We start from the raw sequence: 14,880 nt of genomic DNA on the forward strand, positions 1-14,880 counted from the left end.
CTGGAAGAGGAGCACACAAGTGCACCTCTTACCGCTACAGACATTAAAATAGACCCGCGCCACAGGCGTACTGCATTGGCCGCTTGCCAGGGTGGGACACGTGCGTAAAGGTGGTGTATTTAGGCTTCATCGAGCCACCGGTGAAGCGAATGAAAGCGCCCTTATTGCCCATCTGGTCGCAGTAATTCGGGGCACTGAACACAGTGATGCACTTGCCGTTGTGGTCCACCTCGTAGCCGTCCTCTTTCACCTCGTGCGAGCGCACGACGAGCTTCAAATTATTGTTCTTTAGAAAGTTCTCCGTAACGTCGGGGCCAAAAGACGGGCAGTCGACACCGCGCTTGCTCGGCGTGCGACCCGGCATCGGCTGTGGGTCCGCCCAAAGACTCTCACAAATGAGGCCGTTCTCGGGGATGTCTCGGAACCGATTCGGTTTCTGCAGGTCGGCGATGGTGACATCGTCGCGCGAGTAGAGACCGCCGTGGACGACGAACACCTCATCGTTGATGATATGCCCCGTCGGGAGGGCGTTGAAGACCTCTGAGAACAGATCAAACACCTCGGCCGAGTACTTGGCCCGCACCTCTCCCTCAAAACCGTAGACGCGGTTCATTGAGAGTCCCTCGTGGTTGCCGCGGGAGAGGAAGACGTGCTCTGGGTACAGCAGCTTGTACGCGAACAAGGTGAGCACGTTCTCCACCGAGTACGATCCGCGATCGACAAAGTCGCCGTTAAAGAGGTAGCGGTTTGTTGGCGACGGCTTGCCATTCAGTTTGAAGATGTTGAGCAGGTCGTAGAACTGGCCATGCGTGTCACCGCAAACGGTTATGTCCTCGTCGTCTGGCACCGTAACTGTGACAAAATTTGGGTACGACTTGAACAGCTTTAACACCTCCAGTAGCATAAAGACGACATCACGGCGCTCTATCTTTTTCTCAACGCGGAAGTGCTCCTGCATCGCCTCCACGAACTCCACCGTGATCGTGTCGTTCTCGATGCGTGGCCCGTTGTAAGACGCAGCAATGGCACCGAGCTTGATGGTAGCCGATACCGGCTCGCCGTCCTTGGACTTGATAGCGTTCTCGAAGCGAATGCGCTTGAGCTCCTTTTCGCACAGGTCATACTTCTGTTGGGCATCCTTTTCGGTCGGCACAAGCTTAAGGACGGCGGCGAACTCCTTCTGCGCATCCTTGAACTTGCCAAGCAGCAGGTGGGCGGACGCCTTGCGGTAGTAGGCCTTCACAAAGCCAGGGTCGATCTCGATCGCCTCCTGTGCGTCTAAAAGTGCCGCTCCGGGCAGCTCCAACTTCATGTAGGCAAAAGCGCGGTTGCACAGCAGCGTCGGCGTCTTGTGCGCCTCAATGGCCTTCGAGTACGACTCTACCGCGTGCTGAAACTTCTTTTCCTGGAAGTACGCGTTGCCTTCCTGTTTCAGGCGGTCAGACTCCTCCATCGTGGCGCGGGGAAGGGGTAGACGTTGACAGCGGGATCTGGTTCGACGGTGTCTTCGAATCGGCACTACTCGGGTGTTCTACTAGGATATGCAGGCGTTTATATGTAGGTTTCTCTCCGCACGTGTGGGTGCCTGTGCGGGTGCGGGGGGAGGGGGGCGTTTCGGCGAGCGAAGAGAGAGATGAGGGGGAAGAGAAAAGGATGAGCAAACAACGGAAGGGCGGCGGCGCAGAAGAGGAAACGCGAACACGCGCACAAATGCGCAGTCACGGGCTTGAGGCAATGTCTAGTTGAGGACGACTTCAACACGTTGAATGAAGGGATGAAGGATGAGGGCGAGTCGGGAAGTTCCGACGATTCCTGGCAGCTCCATACAGCACATACACATCGAGAAACTGCGCGGAACGGCAGCAAACGCTGTGCAGAAAAACGATGGTCAAACGGACGATTGGAGTGGGTCGAGTCCGCTGACTGCGAAATAGCACCCGCAACAAGAAGACGCATATAGAAAAATAATCAGCAGCAGCACCGGACAGACACGAACCTATGATACAAAAAACAGGCCTGCAACAAAGACACGAGTAAGGAAAGGCGAGATCAAAGAAGGTCAGCATGACAAAAGGCGCTCCACTCCCCTCCACACGCTCCAGAAGTGCGTTGGTCGTCCGGACAGAGAGCCACGTAGGCAGTGGGGAAGGCAATGAAAGATACCGGCGCCACGCAAGACGACCCCACAGAACTTTTGAATGCTGACACCCGACGCACTCACCGCCAGGGACAGAGGGAGAGATGATGCACGTACGCAGGGATGCCCAGTGTCGCACTACGCGGCGCCGTAACTGACGAGCGAGGCAGTCTCCGTCGTAGTCGACACGCTCTCCACGTAGTGCATTGGGGCCTCCTCCAACCACGGGGCTAAGTTTGATATGTCGTCCATGTAGAAGCGATGAAGCTCGCCCTTGTCGAAGAGCTCCATCGACTTCTGCATAATGCGAAACAGACGGTCAGGGAAGTGGTCTGTCAGCATTCTCGGCGACGCCAGCACCATCTGCACCGCCTCGAAGTCGTGCACGACGGGGATGTACACCTCCTCGTAATGCTGGCAGCCCGGTAAACACCAGGTGTTGGTGCACACTTCGACAACCTTGACGTAGTGTATCATCAGACTACAGTTGTACAGCTTCCGAGTCTCATGTGTCGGCATCAATGAGTTGTTCTGCAGGAATTCACGGTGCGACACGCTCTCCGCCGACCGCCTCTGCTGAAAGTTAGCCGAGGTGGATGGGTGGAACGACTTTGCAAGCTTGGTCGTGCGCAGCACATTCATGAAGACCATGTTCTTGTTCATCGCCGAGGCGGCCAGGACGTCGAAGATGGCCTCACGGAAGGAGTCGAAGGTGTGTTGCGCCAGACGTGGTATTACATCATAGCCCACGCACGCTGCCGCCACAAAGTCCTTCTGGTACTCCATCAGCGCCTTCGAAACGGTGGCGCCAGGCGGTGCATAGGCGAGACAGCGCAGGCGGTTCCGTAGCACCGTATGATCAGACCAAAGGATCGCCGACAGAATGAGAGCAACCCCGGCACCGAGCGAATGCCCCAGTACCACTACCTTCTTGCCAGCAAAGCTGCCATGCAGGATCTGCTGCAGAATACCGTGCTCGCGGAGATTGTCGAGCACGTAGTAGGCAGACTGCACCATGCCACCGTGTGCGTAGTATTCGCTAACAGGCACGTCGGGCGGCGTGTCGCGCAGCGACAGTGTCACGGGCAGCGCGGCGAAATCCGTGACACAGTCTTCAATGGACATGCTGCCACGGATGGCGACTACGACGGCGTCGCTGCTGCGGTCGTAGGCGACAAAGTGCACCGGTTTGAAGATCTTGTTTTCCCAGTTCGTGAGCAGCACATCGGCCTCGGGAATGAGAGTCTCGTGCAGCAGCGCAGCCACGTCGCAGAAGCACCGCTGACCAATGTGGCGGCCAGGGTGGTACCGGCAGCACATGCACGGGTCGAAGCAGCAGAGCCGCGCAAGGCCTGAGCCAAAGTGCTGGAACTCAAACAGCATCCACCCGTACGTCGCAATGAAGAACCGACTGTACTGCTGAAGCTCATGCGCCCAGGCGCACTGTGCAGGTGTGAGGCGCTGCGCCGGCCTGGCCTGGCTCGACAGGCGCTCATGATACCCCTGCGGGTTGGGCCCGTAGTTGACCAGACGAGAGAGCAATCGGCGAGAACGGCTCTGATAGCCGTGCAAGAGGAGGATGCCCGCGGCAATGTCGCTGGGCACGATGTCGTACCCTCGAAACGCAATGGCGAACACCTGTGCGAGGTGTATGTAGGCGTCCTCCGTCTGGTTCCACTTCCCGAAGTGGCAGCAGCAAATGCGGAACCGGTCCCACCACGCGTTGGTGTAGTCGCTGTTACTATGGTAGACGCGTCGTCCGCTAGGGTCGAAGGCGACGATGAGCAAAGCAATGTAGAGCACACAGTTAATGAAATCCATCATGATGGCGCCACGCAACATGTGCCGCGTCGACGCCCGGGTGCAGTAACTGACCTCACCGTCAATGATGGCGTGCTTCGCAACCAGGCAAGAAAGCAGAAATATGCAGGCGATGAAGGCGGTGTTGATGTACAGCAGCAGAGGTACCTTCTTCCGTTTGGAGACCTCAAAGACGCCACCGCGCAGACTGTAGACTGCGGTAAGTAAAAACGGGGCTGCACTGACAAGGTTTGCGAAGAAAAGTATCATCATGGCACGTCCCCACATGACACTGGCGCCATCGCAGTCGTCGAGGTAGTTGAGTCGAGCGGTGTTCAATCGGCATGCGACGAGGGTGCCGCTGCAAGCGAGCAGCATGGCGTGCAAGACGCTTGAAAAGGCGAAGTCATCGGAGCCGACCCGCCACGACCGCCCGAACCACACCAAGGACGGCATCGCTCACCTCAAATCAGCGACCCCCCTCCCCTCCCCTAATCAAGCACTCAGAGACGCCGAAGACAGAAGCGGTGCTGCACGGAGAGAGCCGCTCGCAGGCGTGTAGAAAACACCAGGAAGCGGTGCTGCGGCACGATCAGCCCCAACCTCCTCTGTGGCGAGATTCAGCTAACGTCGCAAAAAAAAAAAGAAAACAGGGAGATGAGGGGAAGCAGAGCAGCGAGAAATGAGGAGACAGACATAAGCGCGCTGCCCTGTCAGAAAAGGCGAGCGGGTACGGCAGGTGCCACACACGTCTTGGAGATGTACACAATCCACCGTCTGTGAAGAGGCCGGTGTGGGACGGAGAGAAAGAGGCCGGCAGAGAGCAGCTAGCAGATCCGGGTTCACTTTCTCACCAGAGTACATGCAGTTCTCGCGTGAGCAGCCGCGCGCCGCAGACCAACAGTGCATCCGATGCGTGAGCTTACGACGGCGGAGACAGCCGCGCTCGCTGCAGTTTGCTTTTTCCTTAATAGGGAAAGAGCGTAGGACTACAGGTATGACGTGCTTTTTCGCTTCTTCGTGTCTTCACACGCGCCCAGTGAGCATGCGTGAGGGCACGGAAGAAAAACGAAGGACTTGCCGTTAAAAAGAGGGAGAGGAAGCCCCAAGGTAAAATAAGATGGAAGGCGGGGTCTCTGGGCTGCCGCGCAAGTGGGCGAGAGAGGCGCGAGAAGACGAGCACAGATGACACAGCCAGCCGTCAAGCCAAAGGAACAAGAAAAGAGGTCGTGAAGAGGAAAAGGGGGTGGCGCTGGTGCACGTCACGTACAGACGTCAGAGCACACTGCGATGGGGAGGGCAGCGCAAGAGAAGGTGCAACTGTGCGCCTGTGCACTCGCTCGTGCACAGGTCCTTGCACAAGTCCTGACACGGCTCCTCGATATAGCCAACCACACTGTACGCTCTTCCATTTGCTTGCCACTCCATCGCTCATCTTTCCGTTGTGCCTCGCCCCCTCCCCTCCCCCGCAAACACGCATGCACACACACACGCAACAAGAGAGGTAAACCTCAGCTGCCTGTTTATTGCGTTATCGCTCCCTCACCGACTACTAGTCCTTTGAGCTCTCTTCTCCCTCGTGCTCCGTCGCCCACTGCGTGTGCGTGCTCATGCTTCCTGTAAACGAGGCGGCTGACGGCTCTGACTCAGTCACCGCATCCCTCGCTATGTCCAGGGTGTTTCAAAACCACTGCCCTCCCTCCACACGCACACACACGCACAACGTCGCGTATACGCTGCAGCGGAGTAGAGAGAGAAGGAGGGGATGGGGTGAGGTGGGTGGGTGGGTATCGGTGACTCGTGCTTTGCGTGCTGTCACAGGGCGATACACAGCCCATCCACCTCTCTGTTGTATCCTTTTCTCTCATGTGTGTGCATGCAGATGTGCGTGTGTGCCCTCTACTTTGGTCTTCAACGTGTTCGTTGCTCTCAGACGGTTGATACGACGCTGTGCACCCGTATGTGCATGCAACCACGACAGCACAGTGGCAGTGGAACATATTGCGGTGACAGAAGACGAGAGGAAAATCAACAACCTGGCGTGTGTTCCAGTGTCTATGAACGCCTGCATGCGAATGTTTGCGCGCGCGTCGCCGCTGCCGAGGACAGTAAACGGAAGTCCGTGTGGGAAGCATCAAAAGACAGAGAGGTGGGCGAAAGAGAGGCCGAGACCCGGTTGAACCGAGCAAGCGAGCAACACGAAAGAAAAAGGAGTGGGAAAATACACACACACAGAAATAAAACAGAGGACAATAACGGCGGCCCATCCTCCCGTAGAGAGGAGGATACACGCACATGCACACGTGCACGCGCAGGCACGCGCGCACTTGTATCGAAGAAGTCACGAGAGACAGAAAATCGGTGGGGGAGAAAGAGAAGGAGAGAAGATAAAAGTAAACCCAAGATGAACATGTTGATTTTTAAAAAACCGCAGCGCACACGCACACACAGAGAGGGAGGGAGACAAGAGGCGAGATGACACCGCGAGGGAGGAAAATACCAAACTAAAACGAAAAAGAGCTGACAGTAAGAAATGCATGGAGACTAGAAAAACGAAGAAGAAACACTACAGCAAAAGAAAGGGAGAACAAGAGAGAGCACACCCAGCCCCGAACCATGCGAGAGAGAAGCAAGCAGTGCACACGCTCGCACAGAGAATACACGAAAAAAAAGGATGAAGTACAGAGAGACAGAGACGAAAGGTGGTAGAACACACAATAGGAAGCCATTGCGGTAATCGTGCAAGCGTAGTGGTGGGGGAAGGGGGAGGGGGAGCGGGACGGAGTTTCGAAGCATTCAAGAGCGAAGGGAGTGCCACCACATGTGTGAGACGAAGAATAGGATAGAAAGCACGCGTGCCAGCATCGGTGTCGAATTGAAAAGCAACACAATCAGCAGCTGAGGAAAACGGGTAGGGCCGCAGATGGCCCACACAACACATATGTAAAGGATTTTGATGCCTCCCTTTCGCCCTGACTTCCAAGTGGGGCAGAGGAAAGGGGTTTCTACTGCTTGCCTTTGCCCCCGCCCCCCCCATCCGGTTCGCGGCGCCACACGCCCTCTGGTACTCTTGCGTGAAGAAGGAGAAAAAGCAAGAGATCAAGGTGGGAGAGAGAAGACCTGCGGGGCTGTCCAGGCGGATGCGCCGATACCGAGTACCCTCCCTTCACGCAAAAGTCAGCACACAGATACATTCACAACGATGTATTATGGTGAGGGAGGGTCGAAAACGAAAAAAAAGACCGAGCTGTAAGGAAGACGGATGCTTGTTGGGGAGGGCAATGAATTCCCTCTCTCAACCTTTCCGACACCGATGGATCTCCTGGTAGCATCCTCTTCGTTGCCGTGGCCCTGCCTCGCTGCCCGTACGACGCACTGCCCAATAAAGGACAAGGAGGAGGCGGAGAACGATCAAGTTTTGGCGTAGAGGGAGCACTTCAACGAAACAGCGAGAGCAGAGAATGAAGCAAGGGCGAAACACCTTTAGACCACGGCAAGCTGGAAAAATAGGCGGCAACGCCGACCGCGCGCCAGAGAGTAGCACGTGAGCAGCCGTGAAACAGAGGAAGAGCGCGAGGCTGAGCCTCGTCTGCCACAAGTAGATTCCGCTCTCTCGTCTGGGTATCTTTGTTTCCCTTTACCGTCTCCTGTGACCGCTGCCGTCCAAGAAGTGAAATTCCCGCCCGAGTGTACAATCCAAGGGTTCGAGATGGTCTGGAGAAGGGGGAGAGGGTCGCGCAGCCATAGAGAAGAAGTGCAGTGGCCCAAACAAAGCTGACGAGAACGGCGACGTAAAAAAACGAAAGACGGTAGAAAAGAAAAAATGTGAGAAACAAGAGCAGCACCAATAAAACAAAAGGAGGTCACAGGGGAGGGGGTACGAAATATGTGCGCAACCTCCACAAGCACCTATACACACACAGGGAGAGAGAGAGACTAAAGGACCGGATAAAAACAACAAACGAAACAATATATATATATATGAAAATGTATTGTGATAAGCATAACGAAAAGTGGTTGAGAAGGATCAGCGATTCAGATGGCGAACTCTCCCCCTTTCGTCATCTGTGACAATCCTTCTAGCAGCAGATGCACACTTTCTTTCTCGTGAGACATCTGAACCTCCTCTTCAGTCCTACCTGTGTACGCCCACTTCCTTGTCTCTCTTTTTCTGTGCGTGCGAGAGTGCCTCGGCGCGCATAACGCTTTTCGATATGCATACGATTCTTCCCTGGTTACGGTGAGGACCTCGTTTATTAGTGAATTCTGCTGCACATGATAATTTGCAGACCGGTCGCTGCAGTGTTTTCGGATAGGGTGTGCAAAATACAAGCTGGGGCAGCGAATGGGCGGCACCCACGTCTCTGTGTGAGTGTACACATATGTGTATGCATACATGTGTTTATGTGTATAGATGTATGTGTGTCAAGACCGTACGCATGTGCGTTACAGTGTCCATATAAGCATACATATGTGTGTATGCATGTGCGCATGAGTGTGCGGGCGTGTGTGTGTGTGTGTGTGTGTCTTTCGAGAGCTTTCAAATTACACTCACGCGGGAGGGAGGGGAAGGGCTCTGCATGCCTTTTCCTTTGCGTCAACAGGCACCGTCACATGCACACACACACACACGCAGAGAAAAAACAAACAAATGGCAAACCAAACAAACCGAAGAGTCAACGCTAACGATGAAACGAGGCAAAAAAAGGACGGAGTGTGAGACCCGCCACATGAAGAAAAGGAAAAAAAGGGGTGCGCCCCTCAAGCAAGCAACAGAGCAATATGCAAATCACACACACTGAATTCCCACGCGTCTCCCCGCCGCCCTGCGCCCTCGCCTCACATGGGCGCTTCTTTTCGCCCACCCCAGAGTGCGTGGTGATCAAGCGAGGAAGTGTGAGGAAGAACACAGCAGAAAAATAAATAAATACAAGGCATCGACGCACAGAGCGACACACGCAGACGCATGAGGAAAGAGTGCGTGAGGGGCACCCGGATTCGTGACTGCTGGAAGAGAAGGCGAATTGATGACAAACAACAACAAAAAGTACGACAGAGCAAATAAACGGTACAAACCGAAAACAAAAGGCGCACCTCTCCGAAGCCTCGACAATCGTACATAATTACCATTTTCTTTCACGTAGCCATGCTGCGCCGTGCGGATCATAGCCATCGGCTACTGCCTCCTCCACACAATGTGGATGTGAAGGTGTACTCTACGCTTTCTTTCCCTTCTCATTGCAGACGAATTTGGCGATTATACCATCAACACGGACGAGGGAGAGATTCGGAAAGCAAAAACAGAAAAACGGACAAAGGGGTCTGAGACAGGAGGAGTTGAGTGACGTGCTTGCGGGAAAGCCTCTCGAAGAAGAACGAGGCACTCGGAAAGAGAGCAGAGCCGCGCGACACATTTGAATGGGGAAACATTGCGCACAGGCTCCCTTCGGTTTTCCGTCTTTCCCGACTTTCACCCAGCGCCGCGCTTAGCAGAATCCCCTACAGTAAAGTCATCCTCTGCTGCTCACTCTGCTCTCCCACCTCTCTGCCTCTCTCCCATCCGCGCGAACAAGCTCTCCATGAGGTGCGCCGCCAATATGAAGAACCGATGACGCACAAAAAAAGATGGAACAAGCAACCGCAAGTATGCACATGGAGTTCAAGCGCACGAGAAAAAGCGTTGAGACGAAAAAGCAGCAGCAAAAATGCGCCATCTGGTAGTGAACACCCCTCAGCAGCTGAGAATCCCCATCAACCCGAAGCCGGAAAAGAAAAAGAACGATGAAAATGAATGTACGCTGACACAGTGCCCGACAGCGACAGAACCCGAAAAGAAGGGGACACCCGTCATGCATCTACCCCTTCGCTCTGCACCCTCCCGCCACAAACAACGGGGACAGCCACGCCGACTAATGGAACGAGAAAGTACAACAATAAATCATATGCGGAACACGACACAAACACACATACACGAAGCCATCCAGAGGAACATGAGAGAAGACCGGTCTTCGGAACTTCATTGAAAAAGAGTCAGAGGTGCTAGTAAAGAAGAAGGACTGGAGTAAACGAGGGGATGATGAGCATGAGACAAAACAAAGGAGCTGAGGAAGGCCGATGGCTGATGGACAAGAAGAGCGAGAGCCAAACAGACAGCACGCAAATGTTCCTTTTCATGTCTTCTCGCCGCGTCCATTCTCTGCCACAGAACGCGGGGGCAACCTCCACTCTACCCCCGCCCACCCGTGTGACACGTTACAGGCCCCCCACCAACCCCACCCCCGCGTGTGGTGCGAGGCAGTGCTTTACACGCGCGCTACAAAAATGCCAACACAGTCATCTGAGCACGGCCTGCGCCTCAATCTCCGCCCACCACCCCGCGCCTCACAGCCGCTTCCCTCACCAGCGGGCAGTGTCACCGCCGTGGGTGAGACGTACGCTCGAGTCACGTGGGCACGCTGCCCATCATGTGGACGGCACAGACCTGTTCACAGTCGCAGGTCGCCCCGACGCACCGCCGTCCAGGGCACGACCGCCGACGTCAGCAGGGATGCGTCGCACTCGCCACCCCTCTACGTCGTAGGCACCTGGCCCTGTCACCACCCGAAGTGGTTCGGCATGTGGCATGGATATAGGAGGGCTGCGTCGGCTTCCCCCCAGACCCACACAGACAGAGAGAAACAGAAGAGGGTGAGCACAAGACAGAAGGGCAGGGGACAAGGCGAAACAAAAAAGAACAATGCGGAGAAGAGAGACACAAGAAGAGCAATTGCTGGTCACTGCACGTTATTGTGTGTGTGTGTGTATGTGAGGGGGAGGGGGAGGGGAGCGGTGAGAAGTTTGTGTGTAGGCGAGCATGCTTTGGTTATAGCTGGCGAGTCGACATATACTTTTTTTTCGTTTGGCTTACTCTTCACACATTCTGCGTTTCCCTTCGTCCACTTCATGCCTTTTCTGTGCGTGTGTGCATGTACGTCTCCTCGCTCATTTTTTTCTTCCTCCCCTCCCCTCACCCTCTCGTACTTCCGCTTTTTTTCCCTTTTGTGAACTCGCGTCTTCCCACCTGCTGGGAGGTGCGTCGGAGACGTCAGGATGAGGTGCGAGGGGAGCGGTAGCTACACATTAAAAGGGAGTGGTGCCCTCTTCGTGGGTCACAGAGGTGGCACAGGAGGACAAGGACTCGAGAGGCTGAAAACTGAGAACGGGAGAGTGAATACACTTCGAAGGACAAGGTCAAGAGGGAGAGGGGGTAGGGGATGAATGGAGGCCGGGAGGACGGAAAAGAAAAAAGACGACAGGTCGCCGACGAAGGCACACGAAGGCGCGCAGGAAAGAAGAGCGGGGGAGATGACGAGTACAGGAGAGCGTCGATGAAAACCACGCGCAGTGTAATGGGCAGACAAAAAAAAAGGTGCAGGAGTTCGGCGTAGATGATGGTTGCGGTGGAAACGTGCGCAAGGTGGAAAGCACGGCAGGTATTCTCAACCCGAACAGAAACTACGTGGAGGGGAAGCCGCTAAATGTGCGCACGGCGAGAACGCACAAGCCAGAAACATGATGAACCTTGCACGGTCCTAGATATGAAACGAGAAGGCGTGAAACATGCACAGACACCAGAGTAACTGTATACAACCGTCCCCTTGTCAATCCTTCACGGATGGCAGTCGCGGGCAGAAGGTCGCTCTCCTTGTGTTGTTCTTCCCTGCAGCAGCTTGCATATGGGCCCCGCCGTAGATATCTCTCGCACCTCTTTTACGCCTGTGCACTTCACTGTGGAGGTATCCACAGACACAGACGCCTCAGGTGTGCTGTGGTGTGCGTGCCCGCTGCAGAAGAACCGGGCGCAGTCCAACAAACAAATTCACGTCATCACTCCCTTTTTCCTGCGCGCTCAACTGCCTCTACAAAAAGGTTGACATGAGGCGTGCAAAGGCCAAATGGGGAGGGGAGGGGAGGGGGAAAATGCCTGCAGGAAGTGGGGAGGGCCTGCTGCCACTGGCGATGTCGGCGATGAGGGCCCATTTGTAGGTCATTGTGGACAAAAGTCAGAGAAGAAGGGTGTTCGGTATGACGGCGAGTGGCTATCGCCCCGGAGATACGAGAGAAAAAAATAATAATAATGGAAAACGCTCAAACAAGAAAACAGAGTCAACCATAAACACATATAGGTGGGTATATCTATATAGATACATATAGATATATATGGATATGGTACAGAAAACAATGAAACAAACGCATAGATAAAGCGATGGGAAGGCAGGAGGGAGGGCAGTGAGGGGGTAGCGGTGGGGAGGAGAGGGGGGGTGCCACCCAGGATGGAAAACGGGACAAGTCAACACGCAAACAAAAACATAACGGTAGACGCGCAGCTTGTCCTTCGCAACAGTCCCGCGCTCACTCCGTCCATGAGGCTCAAATGCACAACAATCGTCACCCCCTCTCCCCCCCCCCACACACACGCACACGCACAGAAAGGGGTGCTCGCGGATCCACAGGCGCACAACGACCGAGCACAACCATACAGGGCCTCTCTGCTAGTCTCTTGAGAATGACACCCATGGGGAGGGCCACCCAGCTGCAAAGAAGAATGGAAACGCGAGAAAGCCTCCAGAAGGTGCAAGGGGCAGGCAGGCCGCCGAAACTCGCACAAACAAACGCGTGGATTACACAGGGCTGCGGTGTGCTCAATACACCAATGCAGCCGTCTTCAGGTGAGTGAGTACGCGTGTGTGTACGGGGGAGAGTGCGCATGTCCTGCGGTTTGTACACGCAAATATGTCCATCCGCTCTACGCCAACTTGAGCCACAGCAGTCCTCACGCCTTTGTTTCCGTTGTATGTGGCTGTGCAGTGATGCGGGTGGGCGGGGACATACTTCTGCGCACTCGGGTGCGTCTGTTGAACTACAAAACACCAAACCTAAAAAAAAGATAAGAGACGGGGGAAAGCGGGGGTCATGCGTGTAATATAGGGACTACAGAGAGTCCGGGTCGCATTGGGTAAAGCCAGCAAATAGAACGCACACAAGCAAAGACATCGCCTACGTATCCGAGCTCAGGGCCTCTTTGTCACCTCTTCCAACGTCTCTGCCGACCTCTCCCACCTGACCTCGCGATGGCTATCGACCCCTAAGGGAAGAGAACGCCCACACCGAAGCACACAAAGCCAGAGAGGATCTAAGAAAGAGGAAGGCACGGCGAGGAAGGAACGGAGTCACGCCTGAATTGTTTACACATACGTCTTCTCACCTAACATTGAGTACGGGTTGTGACAAAAGCGCGAGCTGTAGCTCACGTCACTGCTGCTGCGCGGCAGGGATGAGTCCGAGGAGTCGCAGCCGCTCGGCCGAGGGACCGCCGCCGGGGAAGCACGCGAGTGCAACACTGCCGCCATGTCCCACTGCAAGCCACCGCAAGAGCGACTTGGCGTGTTTGCCACAGACTCCTCGGAAGAAGAGATGAACTGGGGCACTTGTGATGGAGTAAACGACTCCAGCGACATCTTTCGCGTCACATTCATTATGTCTGCAGCATTAAGCGGCGCGACAGCCAAGCGAGAGGAACGCACAGAAGCGGTCGCCGGGCTGTTGGTGGCAAATTCGGTGGGGATGTTGTGGTAACGAGTAGCGTTCATGCGGTGCCTCTTTGACTTGACGGCGTCGTTGATCAGCTTCCCCATCAGCGGGATGCCACGGCACTGGTGGAAGGCACAGGTGTTGTGCACCGCAAGCAGCGCAGCCTCTGCAGCGCCTTGCTCGGAAAAGGTGATGAAGACGATGCGGCGGCGCTCCGTCGCGTCGATCAGTGGGGCTGTGTCATTGTGCATCGTCACCTTCCTCACAGAGCCGTAGGGGCTCACAAGATGGACCAGGTCCTCCTCCGTCACCTCCAGCGGCACGTTGCGCAGGAACAGCTTGTTCATCCTCAGCCGCTCCTGCCCAGCTGGCGTGTCGTCGTGCTGCTGCTTCGCCCACTGCACAGACACCGTCTTGCCCAGCAGCGGCATCCCGTGGGCATCACGCATCGCGCGCAGCGCCTCCTCGTGCTCCTCGTAGCGCACAAACGCCGTTCCAAGGCTCTGGCCACTGTAGATGTCGCGCATCACCATCGACGAGGTGATGTTGCCGAAGGCGGAGAAGATCTCGCGCAGACGGTTGTCGTCCACCTCGCGGGGCAGGTAGCGGACGAAGAGGTTCGTGCTGCTCGGCGTGTAGAACTGCATCTGCGTAGGGCAGCGGGACGAGCCCATGACAAGCACGGGGCTGTTCTGCATGGTGGGTGGTCAGGTTTGGTGCGTGAAGGTGTACCCTGTGCGCAAGAAGGGGAGATGAAGCGGAGAAGAGAAATGGGTGAGTAAGCAAACAGAGCCGCAGATCTCAGAAACAAAGAAGTACAAAAGAAGAGGTGGGAAGTTACTCGAAATCACTGTTGAGTAGCTCAAAAAAAAAGAGGAGTTCGTGAGGCACAAATGCGCAGACGTGCGCCAGCACAAGCGCAGGAGGGAGGACGCGACGAAAGAAAAATGAAAGGGAATAAGAGAAAAAAAAATCCCAGGGTCAATAAAGTGTTTGAAACCCCCAAAAAAAAGAAAACGGAAAACACAGAGAAGCCTGAGAGGAATCGTGAAAGTACAAGAATGAGAAAGGGAAGAAACTGCAGACGTTGTACGCAACAGCAATGCGTGCACAAAAAAAAAACGGAAAAGACGCACAGGCACAAAGTAAATACAGAAGAATAAGGGAGGAAAACGTGGAGACACCTGAAAGAGTGAGTGCCACAGAAATAAAAGTGTGGTTGAGCCCCTCCCCTCCTGCGCGAGAAACTTTAAAAAGGCACAAGTGAAGTGTCGAAAAAAAGTGACAGCAGGTTAGAAGAGCGCAGACAGACAGAGGGAGGGAGGGAGAGAGAAAACTATATAGCGAGAGAAACAAGCGAGTAAGAGCGCACG

General features: G+C 55.0%; 3 protein-coding genes across 3 annotated transcripts; all 3 read right to left on the minus strand.

Moving 5' to 3' along the window:
* Positions 1-43: 43 nt before the first annotated feature.
* LMXM_18_0150 (serine/threonine protein phosphatase type 5,putative) lies at positions 44-1,453 on the minus strand (the record flags this gene model as incomplete). Its single annotated transcript, XM_003873980.1, has 1 exon — positions 44-1,453. The coding sequence occupies one exon, from the start codon at positions 1,451-1,453 to the stop codon at positions 44-46; it is 1,410 nt and encodes a 469-aa protein (XP_003874029.1).
* An 822-nt stretch (positions 1,454-2,275) lies between these two features.
* On the minus strand, positions 2,276-4,393 carry LMXM_18_0160 (conserved hypothetical protein; the record flags this gene model as incomplete). The annotated part of the gene is made up of 1 exon (XM_003873981.1): positions 2,276-4,393. One exon carries the CDS (start codon positions 4,391-4,393, stop codon positions 2,276-2,278), a length of 2,118 nt encoding a protein of 705 aa, XP_003874030.1.
* An 8,768-nt stretch (positions 4,394-13,161) lies between these two features.
* On the minus strand, positions 13,162-14,205 carry LMXM_18_0170 (hypothetical protein, unknown function; the record flags this gene model as incomplete). The annotated part of the gene is made up of 1 exon (XM_003873982.1): positions 13,162-14,205. One exon carries the CDS (start codon positions 14,203-14,205, stop codon positions 13,162-13,164), a length of 1,044 nt encoding a protein of 347 aa, XP_003874031.1.
* Between the last annotated feature and the right edge of the window lie 675 nt (positions 14,206-14,880).

The sequence above is a fragment of the Leishmania mexicana genome, chromosome 18 (genome assembly GCF_000234665.1).
Source record: "Leishmania mexicana MHOM/GT/2001/U1103 complete genome, chromosome 18".
NCBI classification, from domain to species: Eukaryota; Euglenozoa; class Kinetoplastea; order Trypanosomatida; family Trypanosomatidae; genus Leishmania; species Leishmania mexicana.